Source organism: Cyanistes caeruleus, chromosome 36 (assembly GCF_971803275.1).
Source record: "Cyanistes caeruleus chromosome 36, bCyaCae1.hap1.1, whole genome shotgun sequence".
In the NCBI taxonomy this organism is placed as follows: domain Eukaryota; kingdom Metazoa; phylum Chordata; class Aves; order Passeriformes; family Paridae; genus Cyanistes; species Cyanistes caeruleus.
In genome coordinates, this window is record NC_141737.1 from 1,167,998 (window position 1) to 1,181,937 (window position 13,940).

Here is a 13,940-nt window from a genome sequence, read left to right on the forward strand (position 1 = left end):
CATTGGGGACAGTGTGGTATCAGATTCATCACCGAGGCATCGGGAGCCGCACCCCCGGCGTGGTGCAGCCCGGTGTCAAACAGCCCTGACAGACCTGGGGACATTGGGGACATTGGGGACATTGGGGACACTGGGGACATTGGGGACAGCCTGGTCTCGAACAGTCCTGACAGACCTGGGGACATCATGGGGACATTGGGGACATTGGGGACATTGGGGACATCGGGGACACTGGGGACATTGGGGACAGTGGGGACATTGGGGACATTGGGGACATTGGGGACATTGGGGACATCGGGGACACTGGGGACATTGGGGACAGTGGGGACATTGGGGACATTGGGGACATTGGGGACATCGGGGACACTGGGGACATTGGGGACATTGGGGACATTGGGGACATTGGGGACATGGGGACATCATGGGGACATTGGGGACATTGGGGACATTGGGGTATCAAATTCATCACCGAGGCATCGGGAGCCGCACCCCCAGCGTGGTGCAGCCCGGTGTCAAACAGCCCTGACAGACCTGGGGACATTGGGGACATCATGGGGACATTGGGGACATTGGGGACATTGGGGACATTGGGGACATTGGGGACAGTGTGGTATCAGATTCATCACCGAGGCATCGGGAGCTGCACCCCCAGCGTGGTGCAGCCTGGTGTCAAACAGCCCTGACAGACCTGGGGACATTGGGGACATTGGGGACATCGGGGACATTGGGGACATTGGGGACATCGGGGACATTGGGGACATCGGGGACATTGGGGACATTGGGGACATCGGGGACATTGGGGACATTGGGGACATTGGGGACATTGGGGACATTGGGGACATCGGGGACATTGGGGACATTGGGGACATGGGGACATCATGGGGACATCGGGGACATTGGGGACATTGGGGACAGTGTGGTATCAGATTCATCACCGAGGCATCGGGAGCTGCGCCCCCAGCGTGGTGCAGCCCGGTGTCAAACAGCCCTGACAGACCTGGGGACATCATGGGGACATTGGGGACATCATGGGGACATTGGGGACATTGGGGACATTGGGGACATCATGGGGACATTGGGGACATTGGGGACATTGGGGACATTGGGGACATCGTGGGGACATTGGGGACATTGGGGACATTGGGGACATCGTGGGGACATTGGGGACATTGGGGACACTGGGGACATTGGGGACAGTGGGGACATTGGGGACATTGGGGACATTGGGGACATTGGGGACATTGGGGACAGTGTGGTATCAGATTCATCACCGAGGCATCGGGAGCCGCACCCCCGGCGTGGTGCAGCCCGGTGTCAAACAGTCCTGACAGACCTGGGGACATCATGGGGACATTGGGGACATTGGGGACATCGGGGACATTGGGGACATTGGGGACATTGGGGACATTGGGGACAGTGTGGTATCAGATTCATCACCGAGGCATCGGGAGCTGCACCCCCAGCGTGGTGCAGCCTGGTGTCAAACAGCCCTGACAGACCTGGGGACATTGGGGACATTGGGGACATCGGGGACATTGGGGACATTGGGGACATTGGGGACATTGGGGACATCATGGGGACATTGGGGACAGTGTGGTATCAGATTCATCACCGAGGCATCGGGAGCTGCACCCCCAGCGTGGTGCAGCCCGGTGTCAAACAGCCCTGACAGACCTGGGGACATTGGGGACATCGGGGACATGGGGACATCATGGGGACATTGGGGACATCGGGGACATCGGGGACATTGGGGACATCAGGGACATTGGGGACATGGGGACATCATGGGGACATTGGGGACATTGGGGACATTGGGGACAGTGGGGACATTGGGGACATTGGGGACACTGTGGTATCAGATTCATCACCGAGGCATCGGGAGCCGCACCCCCAGCGTGGTGCAGCCCGGTGTCAAACAGCCCTGACAGACCTGGGGACATCATGGGGACATTGGGGACGTTGGGGACATTGGGGACATTGGGGACATTGGGGACATTGGGGACATTGGGGACACTGGGACATTGGGGACATTGGGGACAGCGTGGGGACACAGGGGACACAGGGGTGACAGTGGGGGGGACAGGGTGACACAGGGACAAAGGGGTGACATGATGGGGACAGGGTGACACAGGGACAAAGGGGTGACAGTGGGGGGGTGAGGGTGACACAGGGACAAAGGGGTGACACGATGGGGTCAGGGTGACACAGGGGACAAAGGGGTGACATGATGGGGACAGGGTGACACAGGGGACAAAGGGGTGACAGTGGGGGGACAGGGTGACACAGGGGACAAAGGGGTGACAGGGACACAGGGGTGGGCTGGGATGGCAAGGTGGGAGGGAGAGAAATGGGGGAAAAGGAGGAGAAAAGAGCGGGAAACGTGAGGGGAGAAAAGAGCGGGAAACGTGAGGGGAGAAAAAGAGCGGGAAACGTGAGGGGAGAAAAAGAGCGGGAAACGTGAGGGGAGAAAAGGGCGGGAAACGTGAGGGGAGAAAAGAGCGGGAAACGTGAGGGGAGAAAAGAGCGGGAAAACGTGAGGGGAGAAAAGAGCGGGAAATGTGAAGGGAAAGGGGTGGAAATGTGAGGTGAAAAGAGTAGAAAACGTGATGGGAAAAGAACAGAAAATGTGAGGGGAAAAGGGTGGAAAATGTGAGAGAAAAAGAGTGGGAAATGTGAGGGGAAAAGGGTGGAAAATGTGAGGGGAAAAGAGTGGGAAACGTGAGGGGAAAAGGGTGGAAAATGTGAGAGGAAAAGAGTGGAAAACATGATGGGAAAAGAGCAAAAATGTGAGAGGAAAAGGTCAGCAAATGTGAGGGGGAAAGAGTGAAAAATGTGAGAGGAAAAGAGTGGAAAATGTGAGGGGAAAAGAGTGGGAAATGTGAGGGGAAAAGAGTGGGAAATGTGAGGGGAAAAGAGTGGGAAATGTGAGGTAAAAAGGGTAGAAAATACAAGGAAAATAGAGAAGGAAAACGTGAGGGGAGAAAAGAGCGGGAAATGTGAAGGGAAAGGGGTGGAAATGTGAGGTGAAAAGAGTAGAAAACATGATGGGAAAAGAGCAGAAAATGTGAGGGGAAAAAAGGGTGAGAAATGAGAGGGGAAAGGGTGGAAAATGTGAGAGGAAAAGAGTGGAAAACGTGATGGGAAAAGAGCAAAAATGTGAGAGGAAAAGGTCAGCAAATGTGAGGGGGAAAGAGTGAAAAATGTGAGAGGAAAAGAGTGGAAAATGTGAGGGGAAAAGAGTGGGAAATGTGAGGGGAAAAGAGTGGAAAATGTGAGAGGAAAAGAGTGGGAAATGTGAGGGAAAAAGAGTGGGAAATGTGAGGGGAAAAGAGTGGAAAATATGAGGGGAAAAGAGTGAAAAATGTGAGAGGAAAAGAGTGGAAAATATGAGGGGAAAAGAGTGGAAAATGTGAAGGAAAAAGGGTGGAAAATGTGAGGTAAAAAGGGTAGAAAATACAAGGAAAAAAGAGAGGGAAAACGTGAGGGGAGAAAAGAGCGGGAAACGTGAGGGGAGAAAGGAGGAAAAGGTGAGGGGAAACAAGACGGGAATTGTGATGGGAGAAAAAAGCAGGAAACGTGAAGGGAAAGGGGTGGAAATGTGAGAGGAAAAGAGTAGAAAACGTGATGGGAAAAGAGCAGAAAATGTGAGGGGGAAAAAGGGCGAGAAATGTGAGGGGAAAGAGTGGAAAATGTGAGGGGAAAAGAGTGGAAAATGTGAGAGGGAAAGAGTGAAAAATGTGAGAGGAAAAGAGTGGAAAATGTGAGGGGAAAAGAGTGGGAAATGTGAGGCGAAAAGAGTGGGAAATGTGAGGGGAAAAGAGTGGAAAATGTGAGGGGAAAAGAGTGGAAAATGTGAGGGGAAAAGAGTGGGAAATGTGAGGGGAAAAGGGTGGAAAATGTGAGAGGAAAAGAGTGGGAAATGTGAGGGGAAAAGAGTGGGAAATGCGAGGGGAAAAGAGTGGAAAATGCGAAGAGGAAAGGATGGGACATGTGATGGAAGAAGGGCGGGAAACGTAAGGGGAGAAAAGCGGCAAATGTGAAGCAAAAAAGGTGGAAAAGGTGAGGGGAAACAAGACGGGAACTGTGAGAGGAGAAAAGGGTGGAAAATGTGACGGGAAAAGGGTGGAAAATGTGAGGAGAAAAGAGTGGAAAATGTGAAGGAAAAAGGGTGGAAAATATAAGGAGAAAAGAGAGGGAAAAGGTGAGGGGAGGAAAGAGCGGGAAATGTGAAGGGAAAGGGGTGGAAATGTGAGGTGAAAAGAGTACAAAACGTGATGGGAAAAGAACAGAAAATGTGAAGGGAAAAAAAGGCAAGAAATGAGAGGGGAAAAGGGCAGCAAATGTGAGGGGAAAAGGGTGGAAAATGTGAGGGGAAAAAAGGGCGAGAAATGTGAGGGGAAAAGGGTGGAAAATGTGAGAGGAAAAGAGAAGAAAACGTGAAGGGAAAAGAGCAAAAATGTGAGAGGAAAAGGTCAGCAAATGTGAGGGGAAAAGAGTGAAAAATGTGAGAGGAAAAGAGTGGAAAATGTGAGGGGAAAAGAGTGGAAAATGTGAGGGGAAAAGAGTGGGAAATGTGAGGGGAGAAGAGTGGGAAATGTGAGTGGAGAAGAGTGGGAAATGTGAGGGGAAAAGAGTGGGAAATGCGAAGAGGAAAGGATGGGACATGTGATGGAAGAAGGGCGGGAAACGTAAGGGGAGAAAAGCGGCAAATGTGAAGCAAAAAAGGTGGAAAAGGTGAGGGGAAACAAGACGGGAACTGTGAGAGGAGAAAAGGGGGGAAAATGTGACGGGAAAAGGGTGGAAAATGTGAGGAGAAAAGAGTGGAAAATGTGAAGGAAAAAGGGTGGAAAATGTGAGGTAAAAAGGGTAGAAAATATAAGGAGAAAAGAGAGGGAAAAGGTGAGGGGAGAAAAGGTCGGGAAACGTGAGGGGAGAAAAGAGCGGGAAACGTGAAGGAAAAAGGGTGGAAAATGTGAGGTAAAAAGAGTAGAAAACGTGATGGGAAAAGAACAGAAAATGTGAGGGGAAAAGAGTGGGAAACGTGAGGGGAAAAGAGTGGAAATGTGAGGGGAAAAGGGTGGAAAATGTGAAAGGAAAAGAGTGGAAAATGTGAGGGGAAAAGGGTGGAAAATGTGAGGGGAAAAGAGTGGAAAATGTGAGGGGAAAAGAGTGGAAAATGTGAGGGGAAAAGGGTAGAAAATACAAGGGGGAAAAGAGCGGGAAAACGTGAGGGGAGAAAAGAGCGGGAAAACGTGAGGGGAGAAAGGAGGAAAAGGTGAGGGGAAACAAGACGGGAATTGTGATGGGAGAAAAAAGCAGGAAACGTGAAGGGAAAGGGGTGGAAATGTGAGAGGAAAAGAGTAGAAAACGTGACGGGAAAAGAGCAGAAAGTGTGAGGGGAAAAGGTCTGCAAATGTGAGGGGGAAAGAGTGAAAAATGTGAGAGGAAAAGAGTGGAAAATGTGAGGGGAAAAGAGTGGGAAATGTGAGGGAAAAAGAGTGGGAAATGTGAGGGAAAAAGAGTGGGAAATGTGAGGGGAAAAGAGTGGAAAATATGAGGGGAAAAGAGTGAAAAATGTGAGGGGAAAAGAGTGAAAAATGTGAGAGGAAAAGAGTGGAAAATGTGAGGGGAAAAGAGTGGAAAATGTGAGGGGAAAAGAGTGAAAAATGTGAGGGGAAAAAGTGGGAAATGTGAGGTAAAAAGGGTAAAAAATACAAGGGGGAAAAGAGCGGGAAAACGTGAGGGGAGAAAGGAGGAAAAGGTGAGGTGAATCAAGACGGGAATTGTGAGGGGAGAAAAAAGCAGGAAACGTGAAGGGAAAAAAGTGGAAATGTGAGAGGAAAAGAGTAGAAAACGTGATGGGAAAAGAGCAGAAAATGTGAGGGGAAAAGGTCAGCAAATGTGAGGGGGAAAGAGTGAAAAATGTGAGAGGAAAAGAGTGGGAAATGTGAGGGGAAAAGAGTGGGAAATGTGAGGTAAAAAGGGTAGAAAACACAAGGAAAAAAGAGAAGGAAAACGTGAGGGGAGAAAAGGGTGGGAAATGTGAAGGGAAAGGGGTGGAAATGTGAGGTGAAAAGAGTAGAAAACGTGATGGGAAAAGAGCAGAAAATGTGAGGGGAAAAGAGTGGGAAACGTGAGGGGAAAAGATTGAAAAATGTGAGAGGAAAAGAGTGGAAATGTGAGGGGAAAAGGGTGGGAAATGTGAAAGGAAAAGAGTGGAAAATGTGAAAGGAAAAGAGTGGAAAATGTGAGGGGGAAAGAGTAGAAAACGTGACGGGAAAAGAGCAGAAAATGTGAGGGGAAAAAAGGGCGAGAAATATGAGGTGAAAAGAGTGGAAAATGTGAGGGGAAAAGGGTGGAAAATGTGAGAGGAAAAGAGTGGAAAATGTGAAGGGAAAAGAGTGGGAAATGTGAGGGGAAAAGAGTGGGAAATGTGAGGGGAGAAAAGAGCGGGAAACGTGAGGGGAAAGGGGTGGAAATGTGAGGTGAAAAGAGTAGAAAACATGACGGGAAAAGAACAGAAAATGTGAGGGGAGAAGAGAGTGGGAATCATGAGGGGAGAAAAGGGTGGAAAATGGGAAGGGAAAAGGGTGGAAATGTGAGGGGAAAAGAGCAGGAAATGTGAGGGGAAAAGGGTGGAAACACGAAGTGAAAGCAGCAAAGAACATGAGGGGAAAAAGGCGGAAAAGGTGAGGAGAAACAGGATGGGAATCGTGAGAGGAGAAAAGAGCGGGAAACACGGAAGGAAAAGGGTGGAAATGTGAGGTGAAAAGAGTGGGAAATGCGAGCTGAGAAAAGGGTGGAAAATGGGAAGGAAAAAGGGTGGAAATGTGAGAGAAAGGGTAGAAAATACGAGGAGAAAAGAGGGAAAACGTGAGGGGAGAAAATGGTAGGAAATGTGAGGGGAGAAAAGGGTGGAAAATGTGAGGGGAAAAGGGTGGAAATGTGAGGTGAAAAGAGTGGGAAACGTGAGGGGAAAAGGGTGGAAACACGAAGTGAAAGCAGCAAAGAACATGAGGGGAAAAAGGCGGAAAAGGTGAGGAGAAACAGGATGGGAATCGTGAGGGGTGAAAAGAGCGGGAAATGTGAAGGGAAAAGGGTGGAAATGTGAGGTGAAAAGAGCGGGAAATGTGAGCTGAGAAAAGGGTGGAAAATGGGAAGGAAAAAGGGTGGAAATGTGAGAGAAAGGGTAGAAAATACGAGGAGAAAAGAGGGAAAACGTGAGGGGAGAAAATGGTAGGAAATGTGAGGGGAGAAAAGGGTGGAAAATGGGAAGGGAAAAGGGTGGAAATGTGAGGTGAAAAAAGCAGGAATGTGAGGGGAAAAGGGTGGAAACATGAAGTGAAAGCAGCAAAGAACATGAGGGGAAAAAGGCGGAAAAGGTGAGGAGAAACAGGACGGGAATCGTGAGGGGAGAAAAGAGCGGGAAACACGGAAGGAAAAGGGTGGAAATGTGAGGTGAAAAGAGCGGGAAATGCGAGCTGAGAAAAGGGTGGAAAATGGTAAGGAAAAAGGGTGGAAATGTGAGAGAAAGGGTAGAAAATACGAGGAGAAAAGAGGGAAAACGTGAGGGGAGAAAATGGTAGGAAATGTGAGGGGAGAAAAGGGTGGAAAATGTGAGGGGAAAAGGGTGGAAATGTGAGGTGAAAAGAGTGGGAAATGTAAGAGAAAAAAAAGGAAAGCGTGAGGGGAGAAAAGAGCGGGAAACGTGAGGGGAGAAAAGAGCGGGAAATGTGAGGGGAGAAAAGAGCGGGAAATGTGAGGGGAGAAAAAGAGCGGGAAAACGTGAGGGGAGAAAAGAGCGGGAAATGTGAGGGGAGAAAAAGAGCGGGAAACGTGAGGGGACCGAACGTCCCAGGGTGACACAGGCGGCAGTGACAAGGTGACACAGGGAGCTGGGGTTAGGGTGGGTCGGGGTGACGGGGGGGTGACAGGAAGTGACAAGGGGGTGACAGGAAGTGACAGGGGGGTGACAGGAAATGACAGGGGGGTGACAGGAGGTGACAGGAGGTGACAGGAGGTGACAGGCGGTGACAGGAGGTGACACACAGGTGACACACAGGTGACAGCCGTACCTGGCGGGTGGTGGTTGGCCGCATAGCCCTGCAGCGGGTGGGGGGCTCCGTAGGGCTGCCGGTGCAGCAGGTCGGGGTCGGGGTGTGACCCTCGCGAGCCCCCGTACACCAGGCTGGGGACACAAGAGGGGACAGCGGTGTCACATGAGAGTGGCACGGGCCACACTGGTGTGGGGGACACAGGTGTCACCTCCCCCGGACCCACCACACCCTTTGGGGACACGGGTGTCACCCCCCCCCACCCTCTGGGTACACAGGTGTCACCTCCCCCACACCACAGCCATTGGGGACACACAGGGGTGTCACAGGTGTCACCTCCCCACACCCTTTAGGGTGACAGGTGTCACAGGTGTCACCTCCCCACACCCACTGGGGACATGGGGGGTGGCACACGGGATTGTCACCTGCCCCAAAACTCCCCCGTACGCCAGGCCAGGGATAGGGACTGGTGTGACACAGACAGGTGTGACACAGACCGGTGTGACACAGACCGGTGTGACACAGGTGTGACACACACACACACACAGGTGTGACATGGGTATGACACAGACAGGTGTGACACAGACAGATGTGACACAGGTGTGACACAGGTGTGACACAGACACACACAGGTGTGACATGGGTGTGACACAGACAGGTGTGACACAGACAGGTGTGACACAGACAGGTGTGACACAGGTGTGACACAGACACACAGGTGTGACATGGGTGTGACACAGACAGGTGTGACACAGACAGGTGTGACACAGGTGTGACACAGACACACACAGGTGTGACACAGGTGTGACACAGACAGGTGTGACACAGACAGGTGTGACACAGACACAGGTGTGACACACACAGGTGTGACATGGGTGTGACACAGCTGTGACACAGACAGGTGTGACACACACAGGTGTGACACAGAGAGGTGTGACACAGGTGTGACACACACACACACACAGGTGTGACACACTCAGGTGTGACACAGAGAGGTGTGACACAGGTGTGACACAGACAGGTGTGACACACACAGGTGTGACACACTCAGGTGTGACACAGCCACACACAGTTGTTACACACTCAGGTGTGACACACACAGGTGTGACACAGCCACACACAGGCACGACACGGGTGTGACACGGGCACAGGTGTGACACACTCAGGTGTGACACAGCCACACACAATTGTTACAGTCAGGTGTGACACAGACAGGTGTGACACAGTTGTTACACACACAGGTGTGACACACACAATTGTTACAGACTCAGGTGTGACACAGACAGGTGTGACACACTCAGGTGTGACACACACAGGTGTGACACAGGCACAGGTGTGACACACACAGGTGTGACACAGGCACAGGTGTGACACACTCAGGTGTGACACACACAGGTGTGACACAGGCACAGGTGTGACACACTCAGGTGTGACACAGCCACACTCACACAGGTGTGACACAGGCACAGGTGTGACACACACAGGTGTGACACAGGCACAGGTGTGACACACTCAGGTGTGACACACTCAGGTGTGACACAGGCACAGGTGTGACACACTCAGGTGTGACACAGACAGATGTGACACAGGCACAGGTGTGACACACACAGGTGTGACACAGGCACAGGTGTGACACAGCCACACTCACACAGGTGTGACACACTCAGGTGTGACACACTCAGGTGTGACACAGGCACAGGTGTGACACAGGCACACTCACACAGGTGTGACACACTCAGGTGTGACACAGACAGGTGTGACACACACAGGTGTGACACACACAGGTGTGACACAGGCACAGGTGTGACACAGCCACACTCACACAGGTGTGACACACACAGGTGTGACACAGGCACAGGTGTGACACAGCCACACTCACACAGGTGTGACACACTCAGGTGTGACACAGCCACACTCACACAGGTGTGACACACTCAGGTGTGACACAGGCACAGGTGTGACACACACAGGTGTGACACAGACAGGTGTGACACACACACACACAGGTGTGACATGGGTGTGACACAGACAGGTGTGACACAGACAGGTGTGACACAGGTGTGACACAGACAGGTGTGACACAGACACAGGTGTGACACACACAGGTGTGACACACACAGGTGTGACACACTCAGCTCCTGCTGCGCCCCAAATCCTCCAGAACCCCAAAATCCGATACAACAGGATCCCAACACCCCAAATCCTGAACACCCCAAATCCTGAGCACCCCAAATCCTGAACACCCCAAATCCTGAACACCCCAAATCCTGCAACACCCCAAATCCTGAACACCCCAAATCCTGAACACCCCAAATCTGGGAACACCCCAAATCCTGAACACCCCAAATCCTTCAGAACCCCAAAATCCGATACAACAGGATCCAAACACCCCAAATCCTGGAGCACCCCAAATCCGGGAACACCCCAAATCTGGGAACACCCCAAATCCTCGAACACCCCAAATCCTAAACACCCCAAATCCTCCAGAACTCCAAATCCTGAACACCCCAAATCCCGGAGCACCCCAAATCCTGAACACCCCAAATCCCAGAACACCCCAAATCCCAGAACACCCCAAATCCCAGAACACCCCAAATCCCCGAACACCCCAAATCCCAGAACACCCCAAATCCTCCGGAACCCCAAAATCCGATACAACAGGATCCCAACACCCCAAATCCTGCACACCCCAAATCCTGGAACACCCCAAATCCTGAACACCCCAAATCCCGGAGCACCCCATATCCTGAACACCCCAAATCCTGAACACCCCAAATCCCGGAGCACCCCATATCCTGAACACCTCAAATCCTGAACACCCCAAATCCCGGAGCACCCCAAATCCGGGAACACCCCAAATCCTGCAACACCCAAATCCTGAACACCCCAAATCTTCCAACACCCCAAATCTTGAACACCCCAAATCCTGGAGCACCCCAAATCCTCGAACACCTCAAGTCCTGAACACCTCAAGTCCTGAACACCCCAAATCCTCCAGAACCCCAAAATCCGATACAACAGGATCCCAACACCCCAAATCCCAGAACACCCCAAGTCCTGAACACCCAAATCCCAGAACACCCCAAATCCTGAACACCCCAAATCCTGAACACCCCAAATCCTGAACACCCCAAATCCTGAACACCCCAAATCCTGAGCACCCCAAATCCAGAACACCCCAAATCCTGAACACCCCAAATTCTGGAACACCCCAAATCCTGAACACCCCAAATCCTGAACACCCCAAATCCCAGAACACCCCAAATCCTGAACACCCCAAATCCTGAACACCCCAAATCCTCCGGAACCCCAAAATCCGATACAACAGGATCCCAACACCCCAAATCCTGGAGCACCCCAAATCCTCCAAAACCCCAAATCCTGAACACCCCAAATCCTCCAAAACCCCAAATCCTGAACACCCCAAATCCTGAACACCCCAAAACCTGAACACCCCAAATCCTGAACACCCCAAATCCTGGTACACCCCAAATCTGGGAACACCCCAAATCCTGAACACCCCAAATCCAGAACACCCCAAATCCTGAACACCCCAAATCCTGGAACACCCCAAATCCAGAACACCCCAAATCCTGAACACCCCAAATCCTGAACACCCCAAATCCCAGTGCTGCCATCCCCAGCACCCCAAAACTCCCATTGTAACGAGATCCCAGCACCCCAAATTCAATGTACACCCCAAAATTCCCATTAGAACAGGACCAGACACCCCAATATCCAATGTACACCCCAAAATTCACATTGTAACGGGACCAGACACCCCAAAATTCCCGTTATAACGGGATCCCAGCACCCCAAAATTCCATCTACACCCCAAAATTCCCAATCTAACAGACTCCCAGCACCCCAAAATTCAATGTACACCCCAAAATATCCATTAAAACAGGACCAGACACCCCAAAATTCCACCTACACCCCAAATTCCCATTGTGATGGGATCCCAGCACCCCAAAATTCAATGTACACCCCAAAATTCCCATTACAACGGGATCCCAGCACCCCAAAATTCAATGTACACCCCCAAATATCCATTAAAACAGGACCAGACACCCCAAAATTCCATCTACACCCCAAAATTCCAATTAAAACGGGACCAGACACCCCAAAATTCCATCTACACCCCAAAATTCCAATTAAAACGGGACCAGACACCCCAAAATTCCATGTACACCCCAAAATTCCCATTAGAACAGAAACCCAGCACCCCAAAATTCCACGTACACCCCAAAATTCTCGTTATAATGGGAGCAGACACCCCAATAATTCCATCTACACCCCAAAATTCCCATTACAATGGGATCCCAGCACCCCAAAATTCAATGTACACCCCCAAATATCCATTAAAACAGGACCAGACACCCCAAAATTCCATCTACACCCCAAAATTCCTGTTATAATGGGACCAAACACCCCAAAATTCAATGTACACCCCAAAATTCCCATTGTAACGGGATCCCAGCACCCCAGCAGGGCTGGGACACCCCAAAACTCCCGGTGTAAGGAGATCCCAGCACCCCAAATTCAATGTACACCCCAAAACTCCCATTGTAACGGGATCCCAACACCCCAAATTCAATGTACACCCCCAAATTCCCATTATAATGGTATCAGACACCCCAAAATTCCATCTACACCCCAAAATTCCCAATCTAACAGACTCCCAGCACCCCAAAATTCCATGTACGCCCCAAAATTCCCATTAGAACAGGACCAGACACCCCAATAATTCCATCTACACCCCAAAATTCACATTGTAACGGGACCAGACACCCCAAAATTCCCCGTACACCCCCAAATTCTCGTTATAACGGGATCCCAGCACCCCAATATTCCACGTACACCCCAAAATTCCCGGTATAACGGGACCAGACACCCCAATATTCCCAGTGTAGTGGGACCAGACACCCCAAAACTCAATCTACACCCCCAAATTCCCGGTACAACGGTATCAGACACCCCAATATTCCCTGTACACCCCAAAATTCCCATTATAACGGGATCCCAGCACCCCAAAATTCCACCTACACCCCAAAATATCCATTAAAACAGGACCAGACACCCCAAAATTCCATCTACACCCCAAAATTCCCGGTATAACGGGAGCAGACACCCCAAAATTCAATGTACACCCCAAAAATCCCATTAGAACAGAATCCCAGTACCCCAAAATTCCATTTACACCCCAAAATTCCTGTTATAACGGGATCCCAGCACCCAAAAATTCAATGTACACCCCCAAATATCCATTAAAACAGGACCAGACACCCCAAAATTCCATGTACACCCCAAAATTCCCATTAGAACAGAATCCCAGCACCCCAAAATTCAATGTACACCCCAAAATTCCCGGTATAACGGGACCAGACACCCCAAAATTCCATCTACACCCCCAAATTCCTGTTATAACGGGATCCCAGCACCCCAAAATTCAATGTACACCCCAAAATTCCCATTAGAACAGGACCAGACACCCCAAAATTCCATCTACACCCCAAAACTCCCGTTAGAACGGAATCCCAGCACCTCAAAATTCAATGTACACCCCAAAATTCCCGGTATAACGGGACCCAGACACCCCAAAATTCAATCTACACCCCAAAATTCTCGGTATAACGGGACCAGACACCCCAAAATTCCACCTACACCCCAAAATTCCCATTAGAGCAGGACCAGACACCCCAATAGTTCCATCTACACCCCAAAATTCCCATTACAATGGGATCCCAGCACCCCAAATTCAATGTACACCCCCAAATATCCATTAAAACAGGACCAGACACCCCAAAATTCCATCTACACCCCAAAATTCCCGTTATAACGGGATTCCAGCACCCCAAAATTCCATCTACACCCCAAAATTCCCGG

At 50.7% G+C, this 13,940-nt stretch overlaps 1 protein-coding gene across 1 annotated transcript in view; it reads right to left on the reverse strand.

Moving 5' to 3' along the window:
- The window catches only part of PRR12 (proline rich 12), a 63,187-nt gene that overhangs the window by 47,201 nt on the left and 2,046 nt on the right, over positions 1-13,940 (reverse strand). Inside the window, exon 2 of the mRNA XM_086871549.1 lies at positions 8,076-8,188. Within this exon, the coding sequence (XP_086727675.1) occupies positions 8,076-8,188 (113 nt within the window). The remainder of the gene's footprint in view (positions 1-8,075; positions 8,189-13,940) is intronic.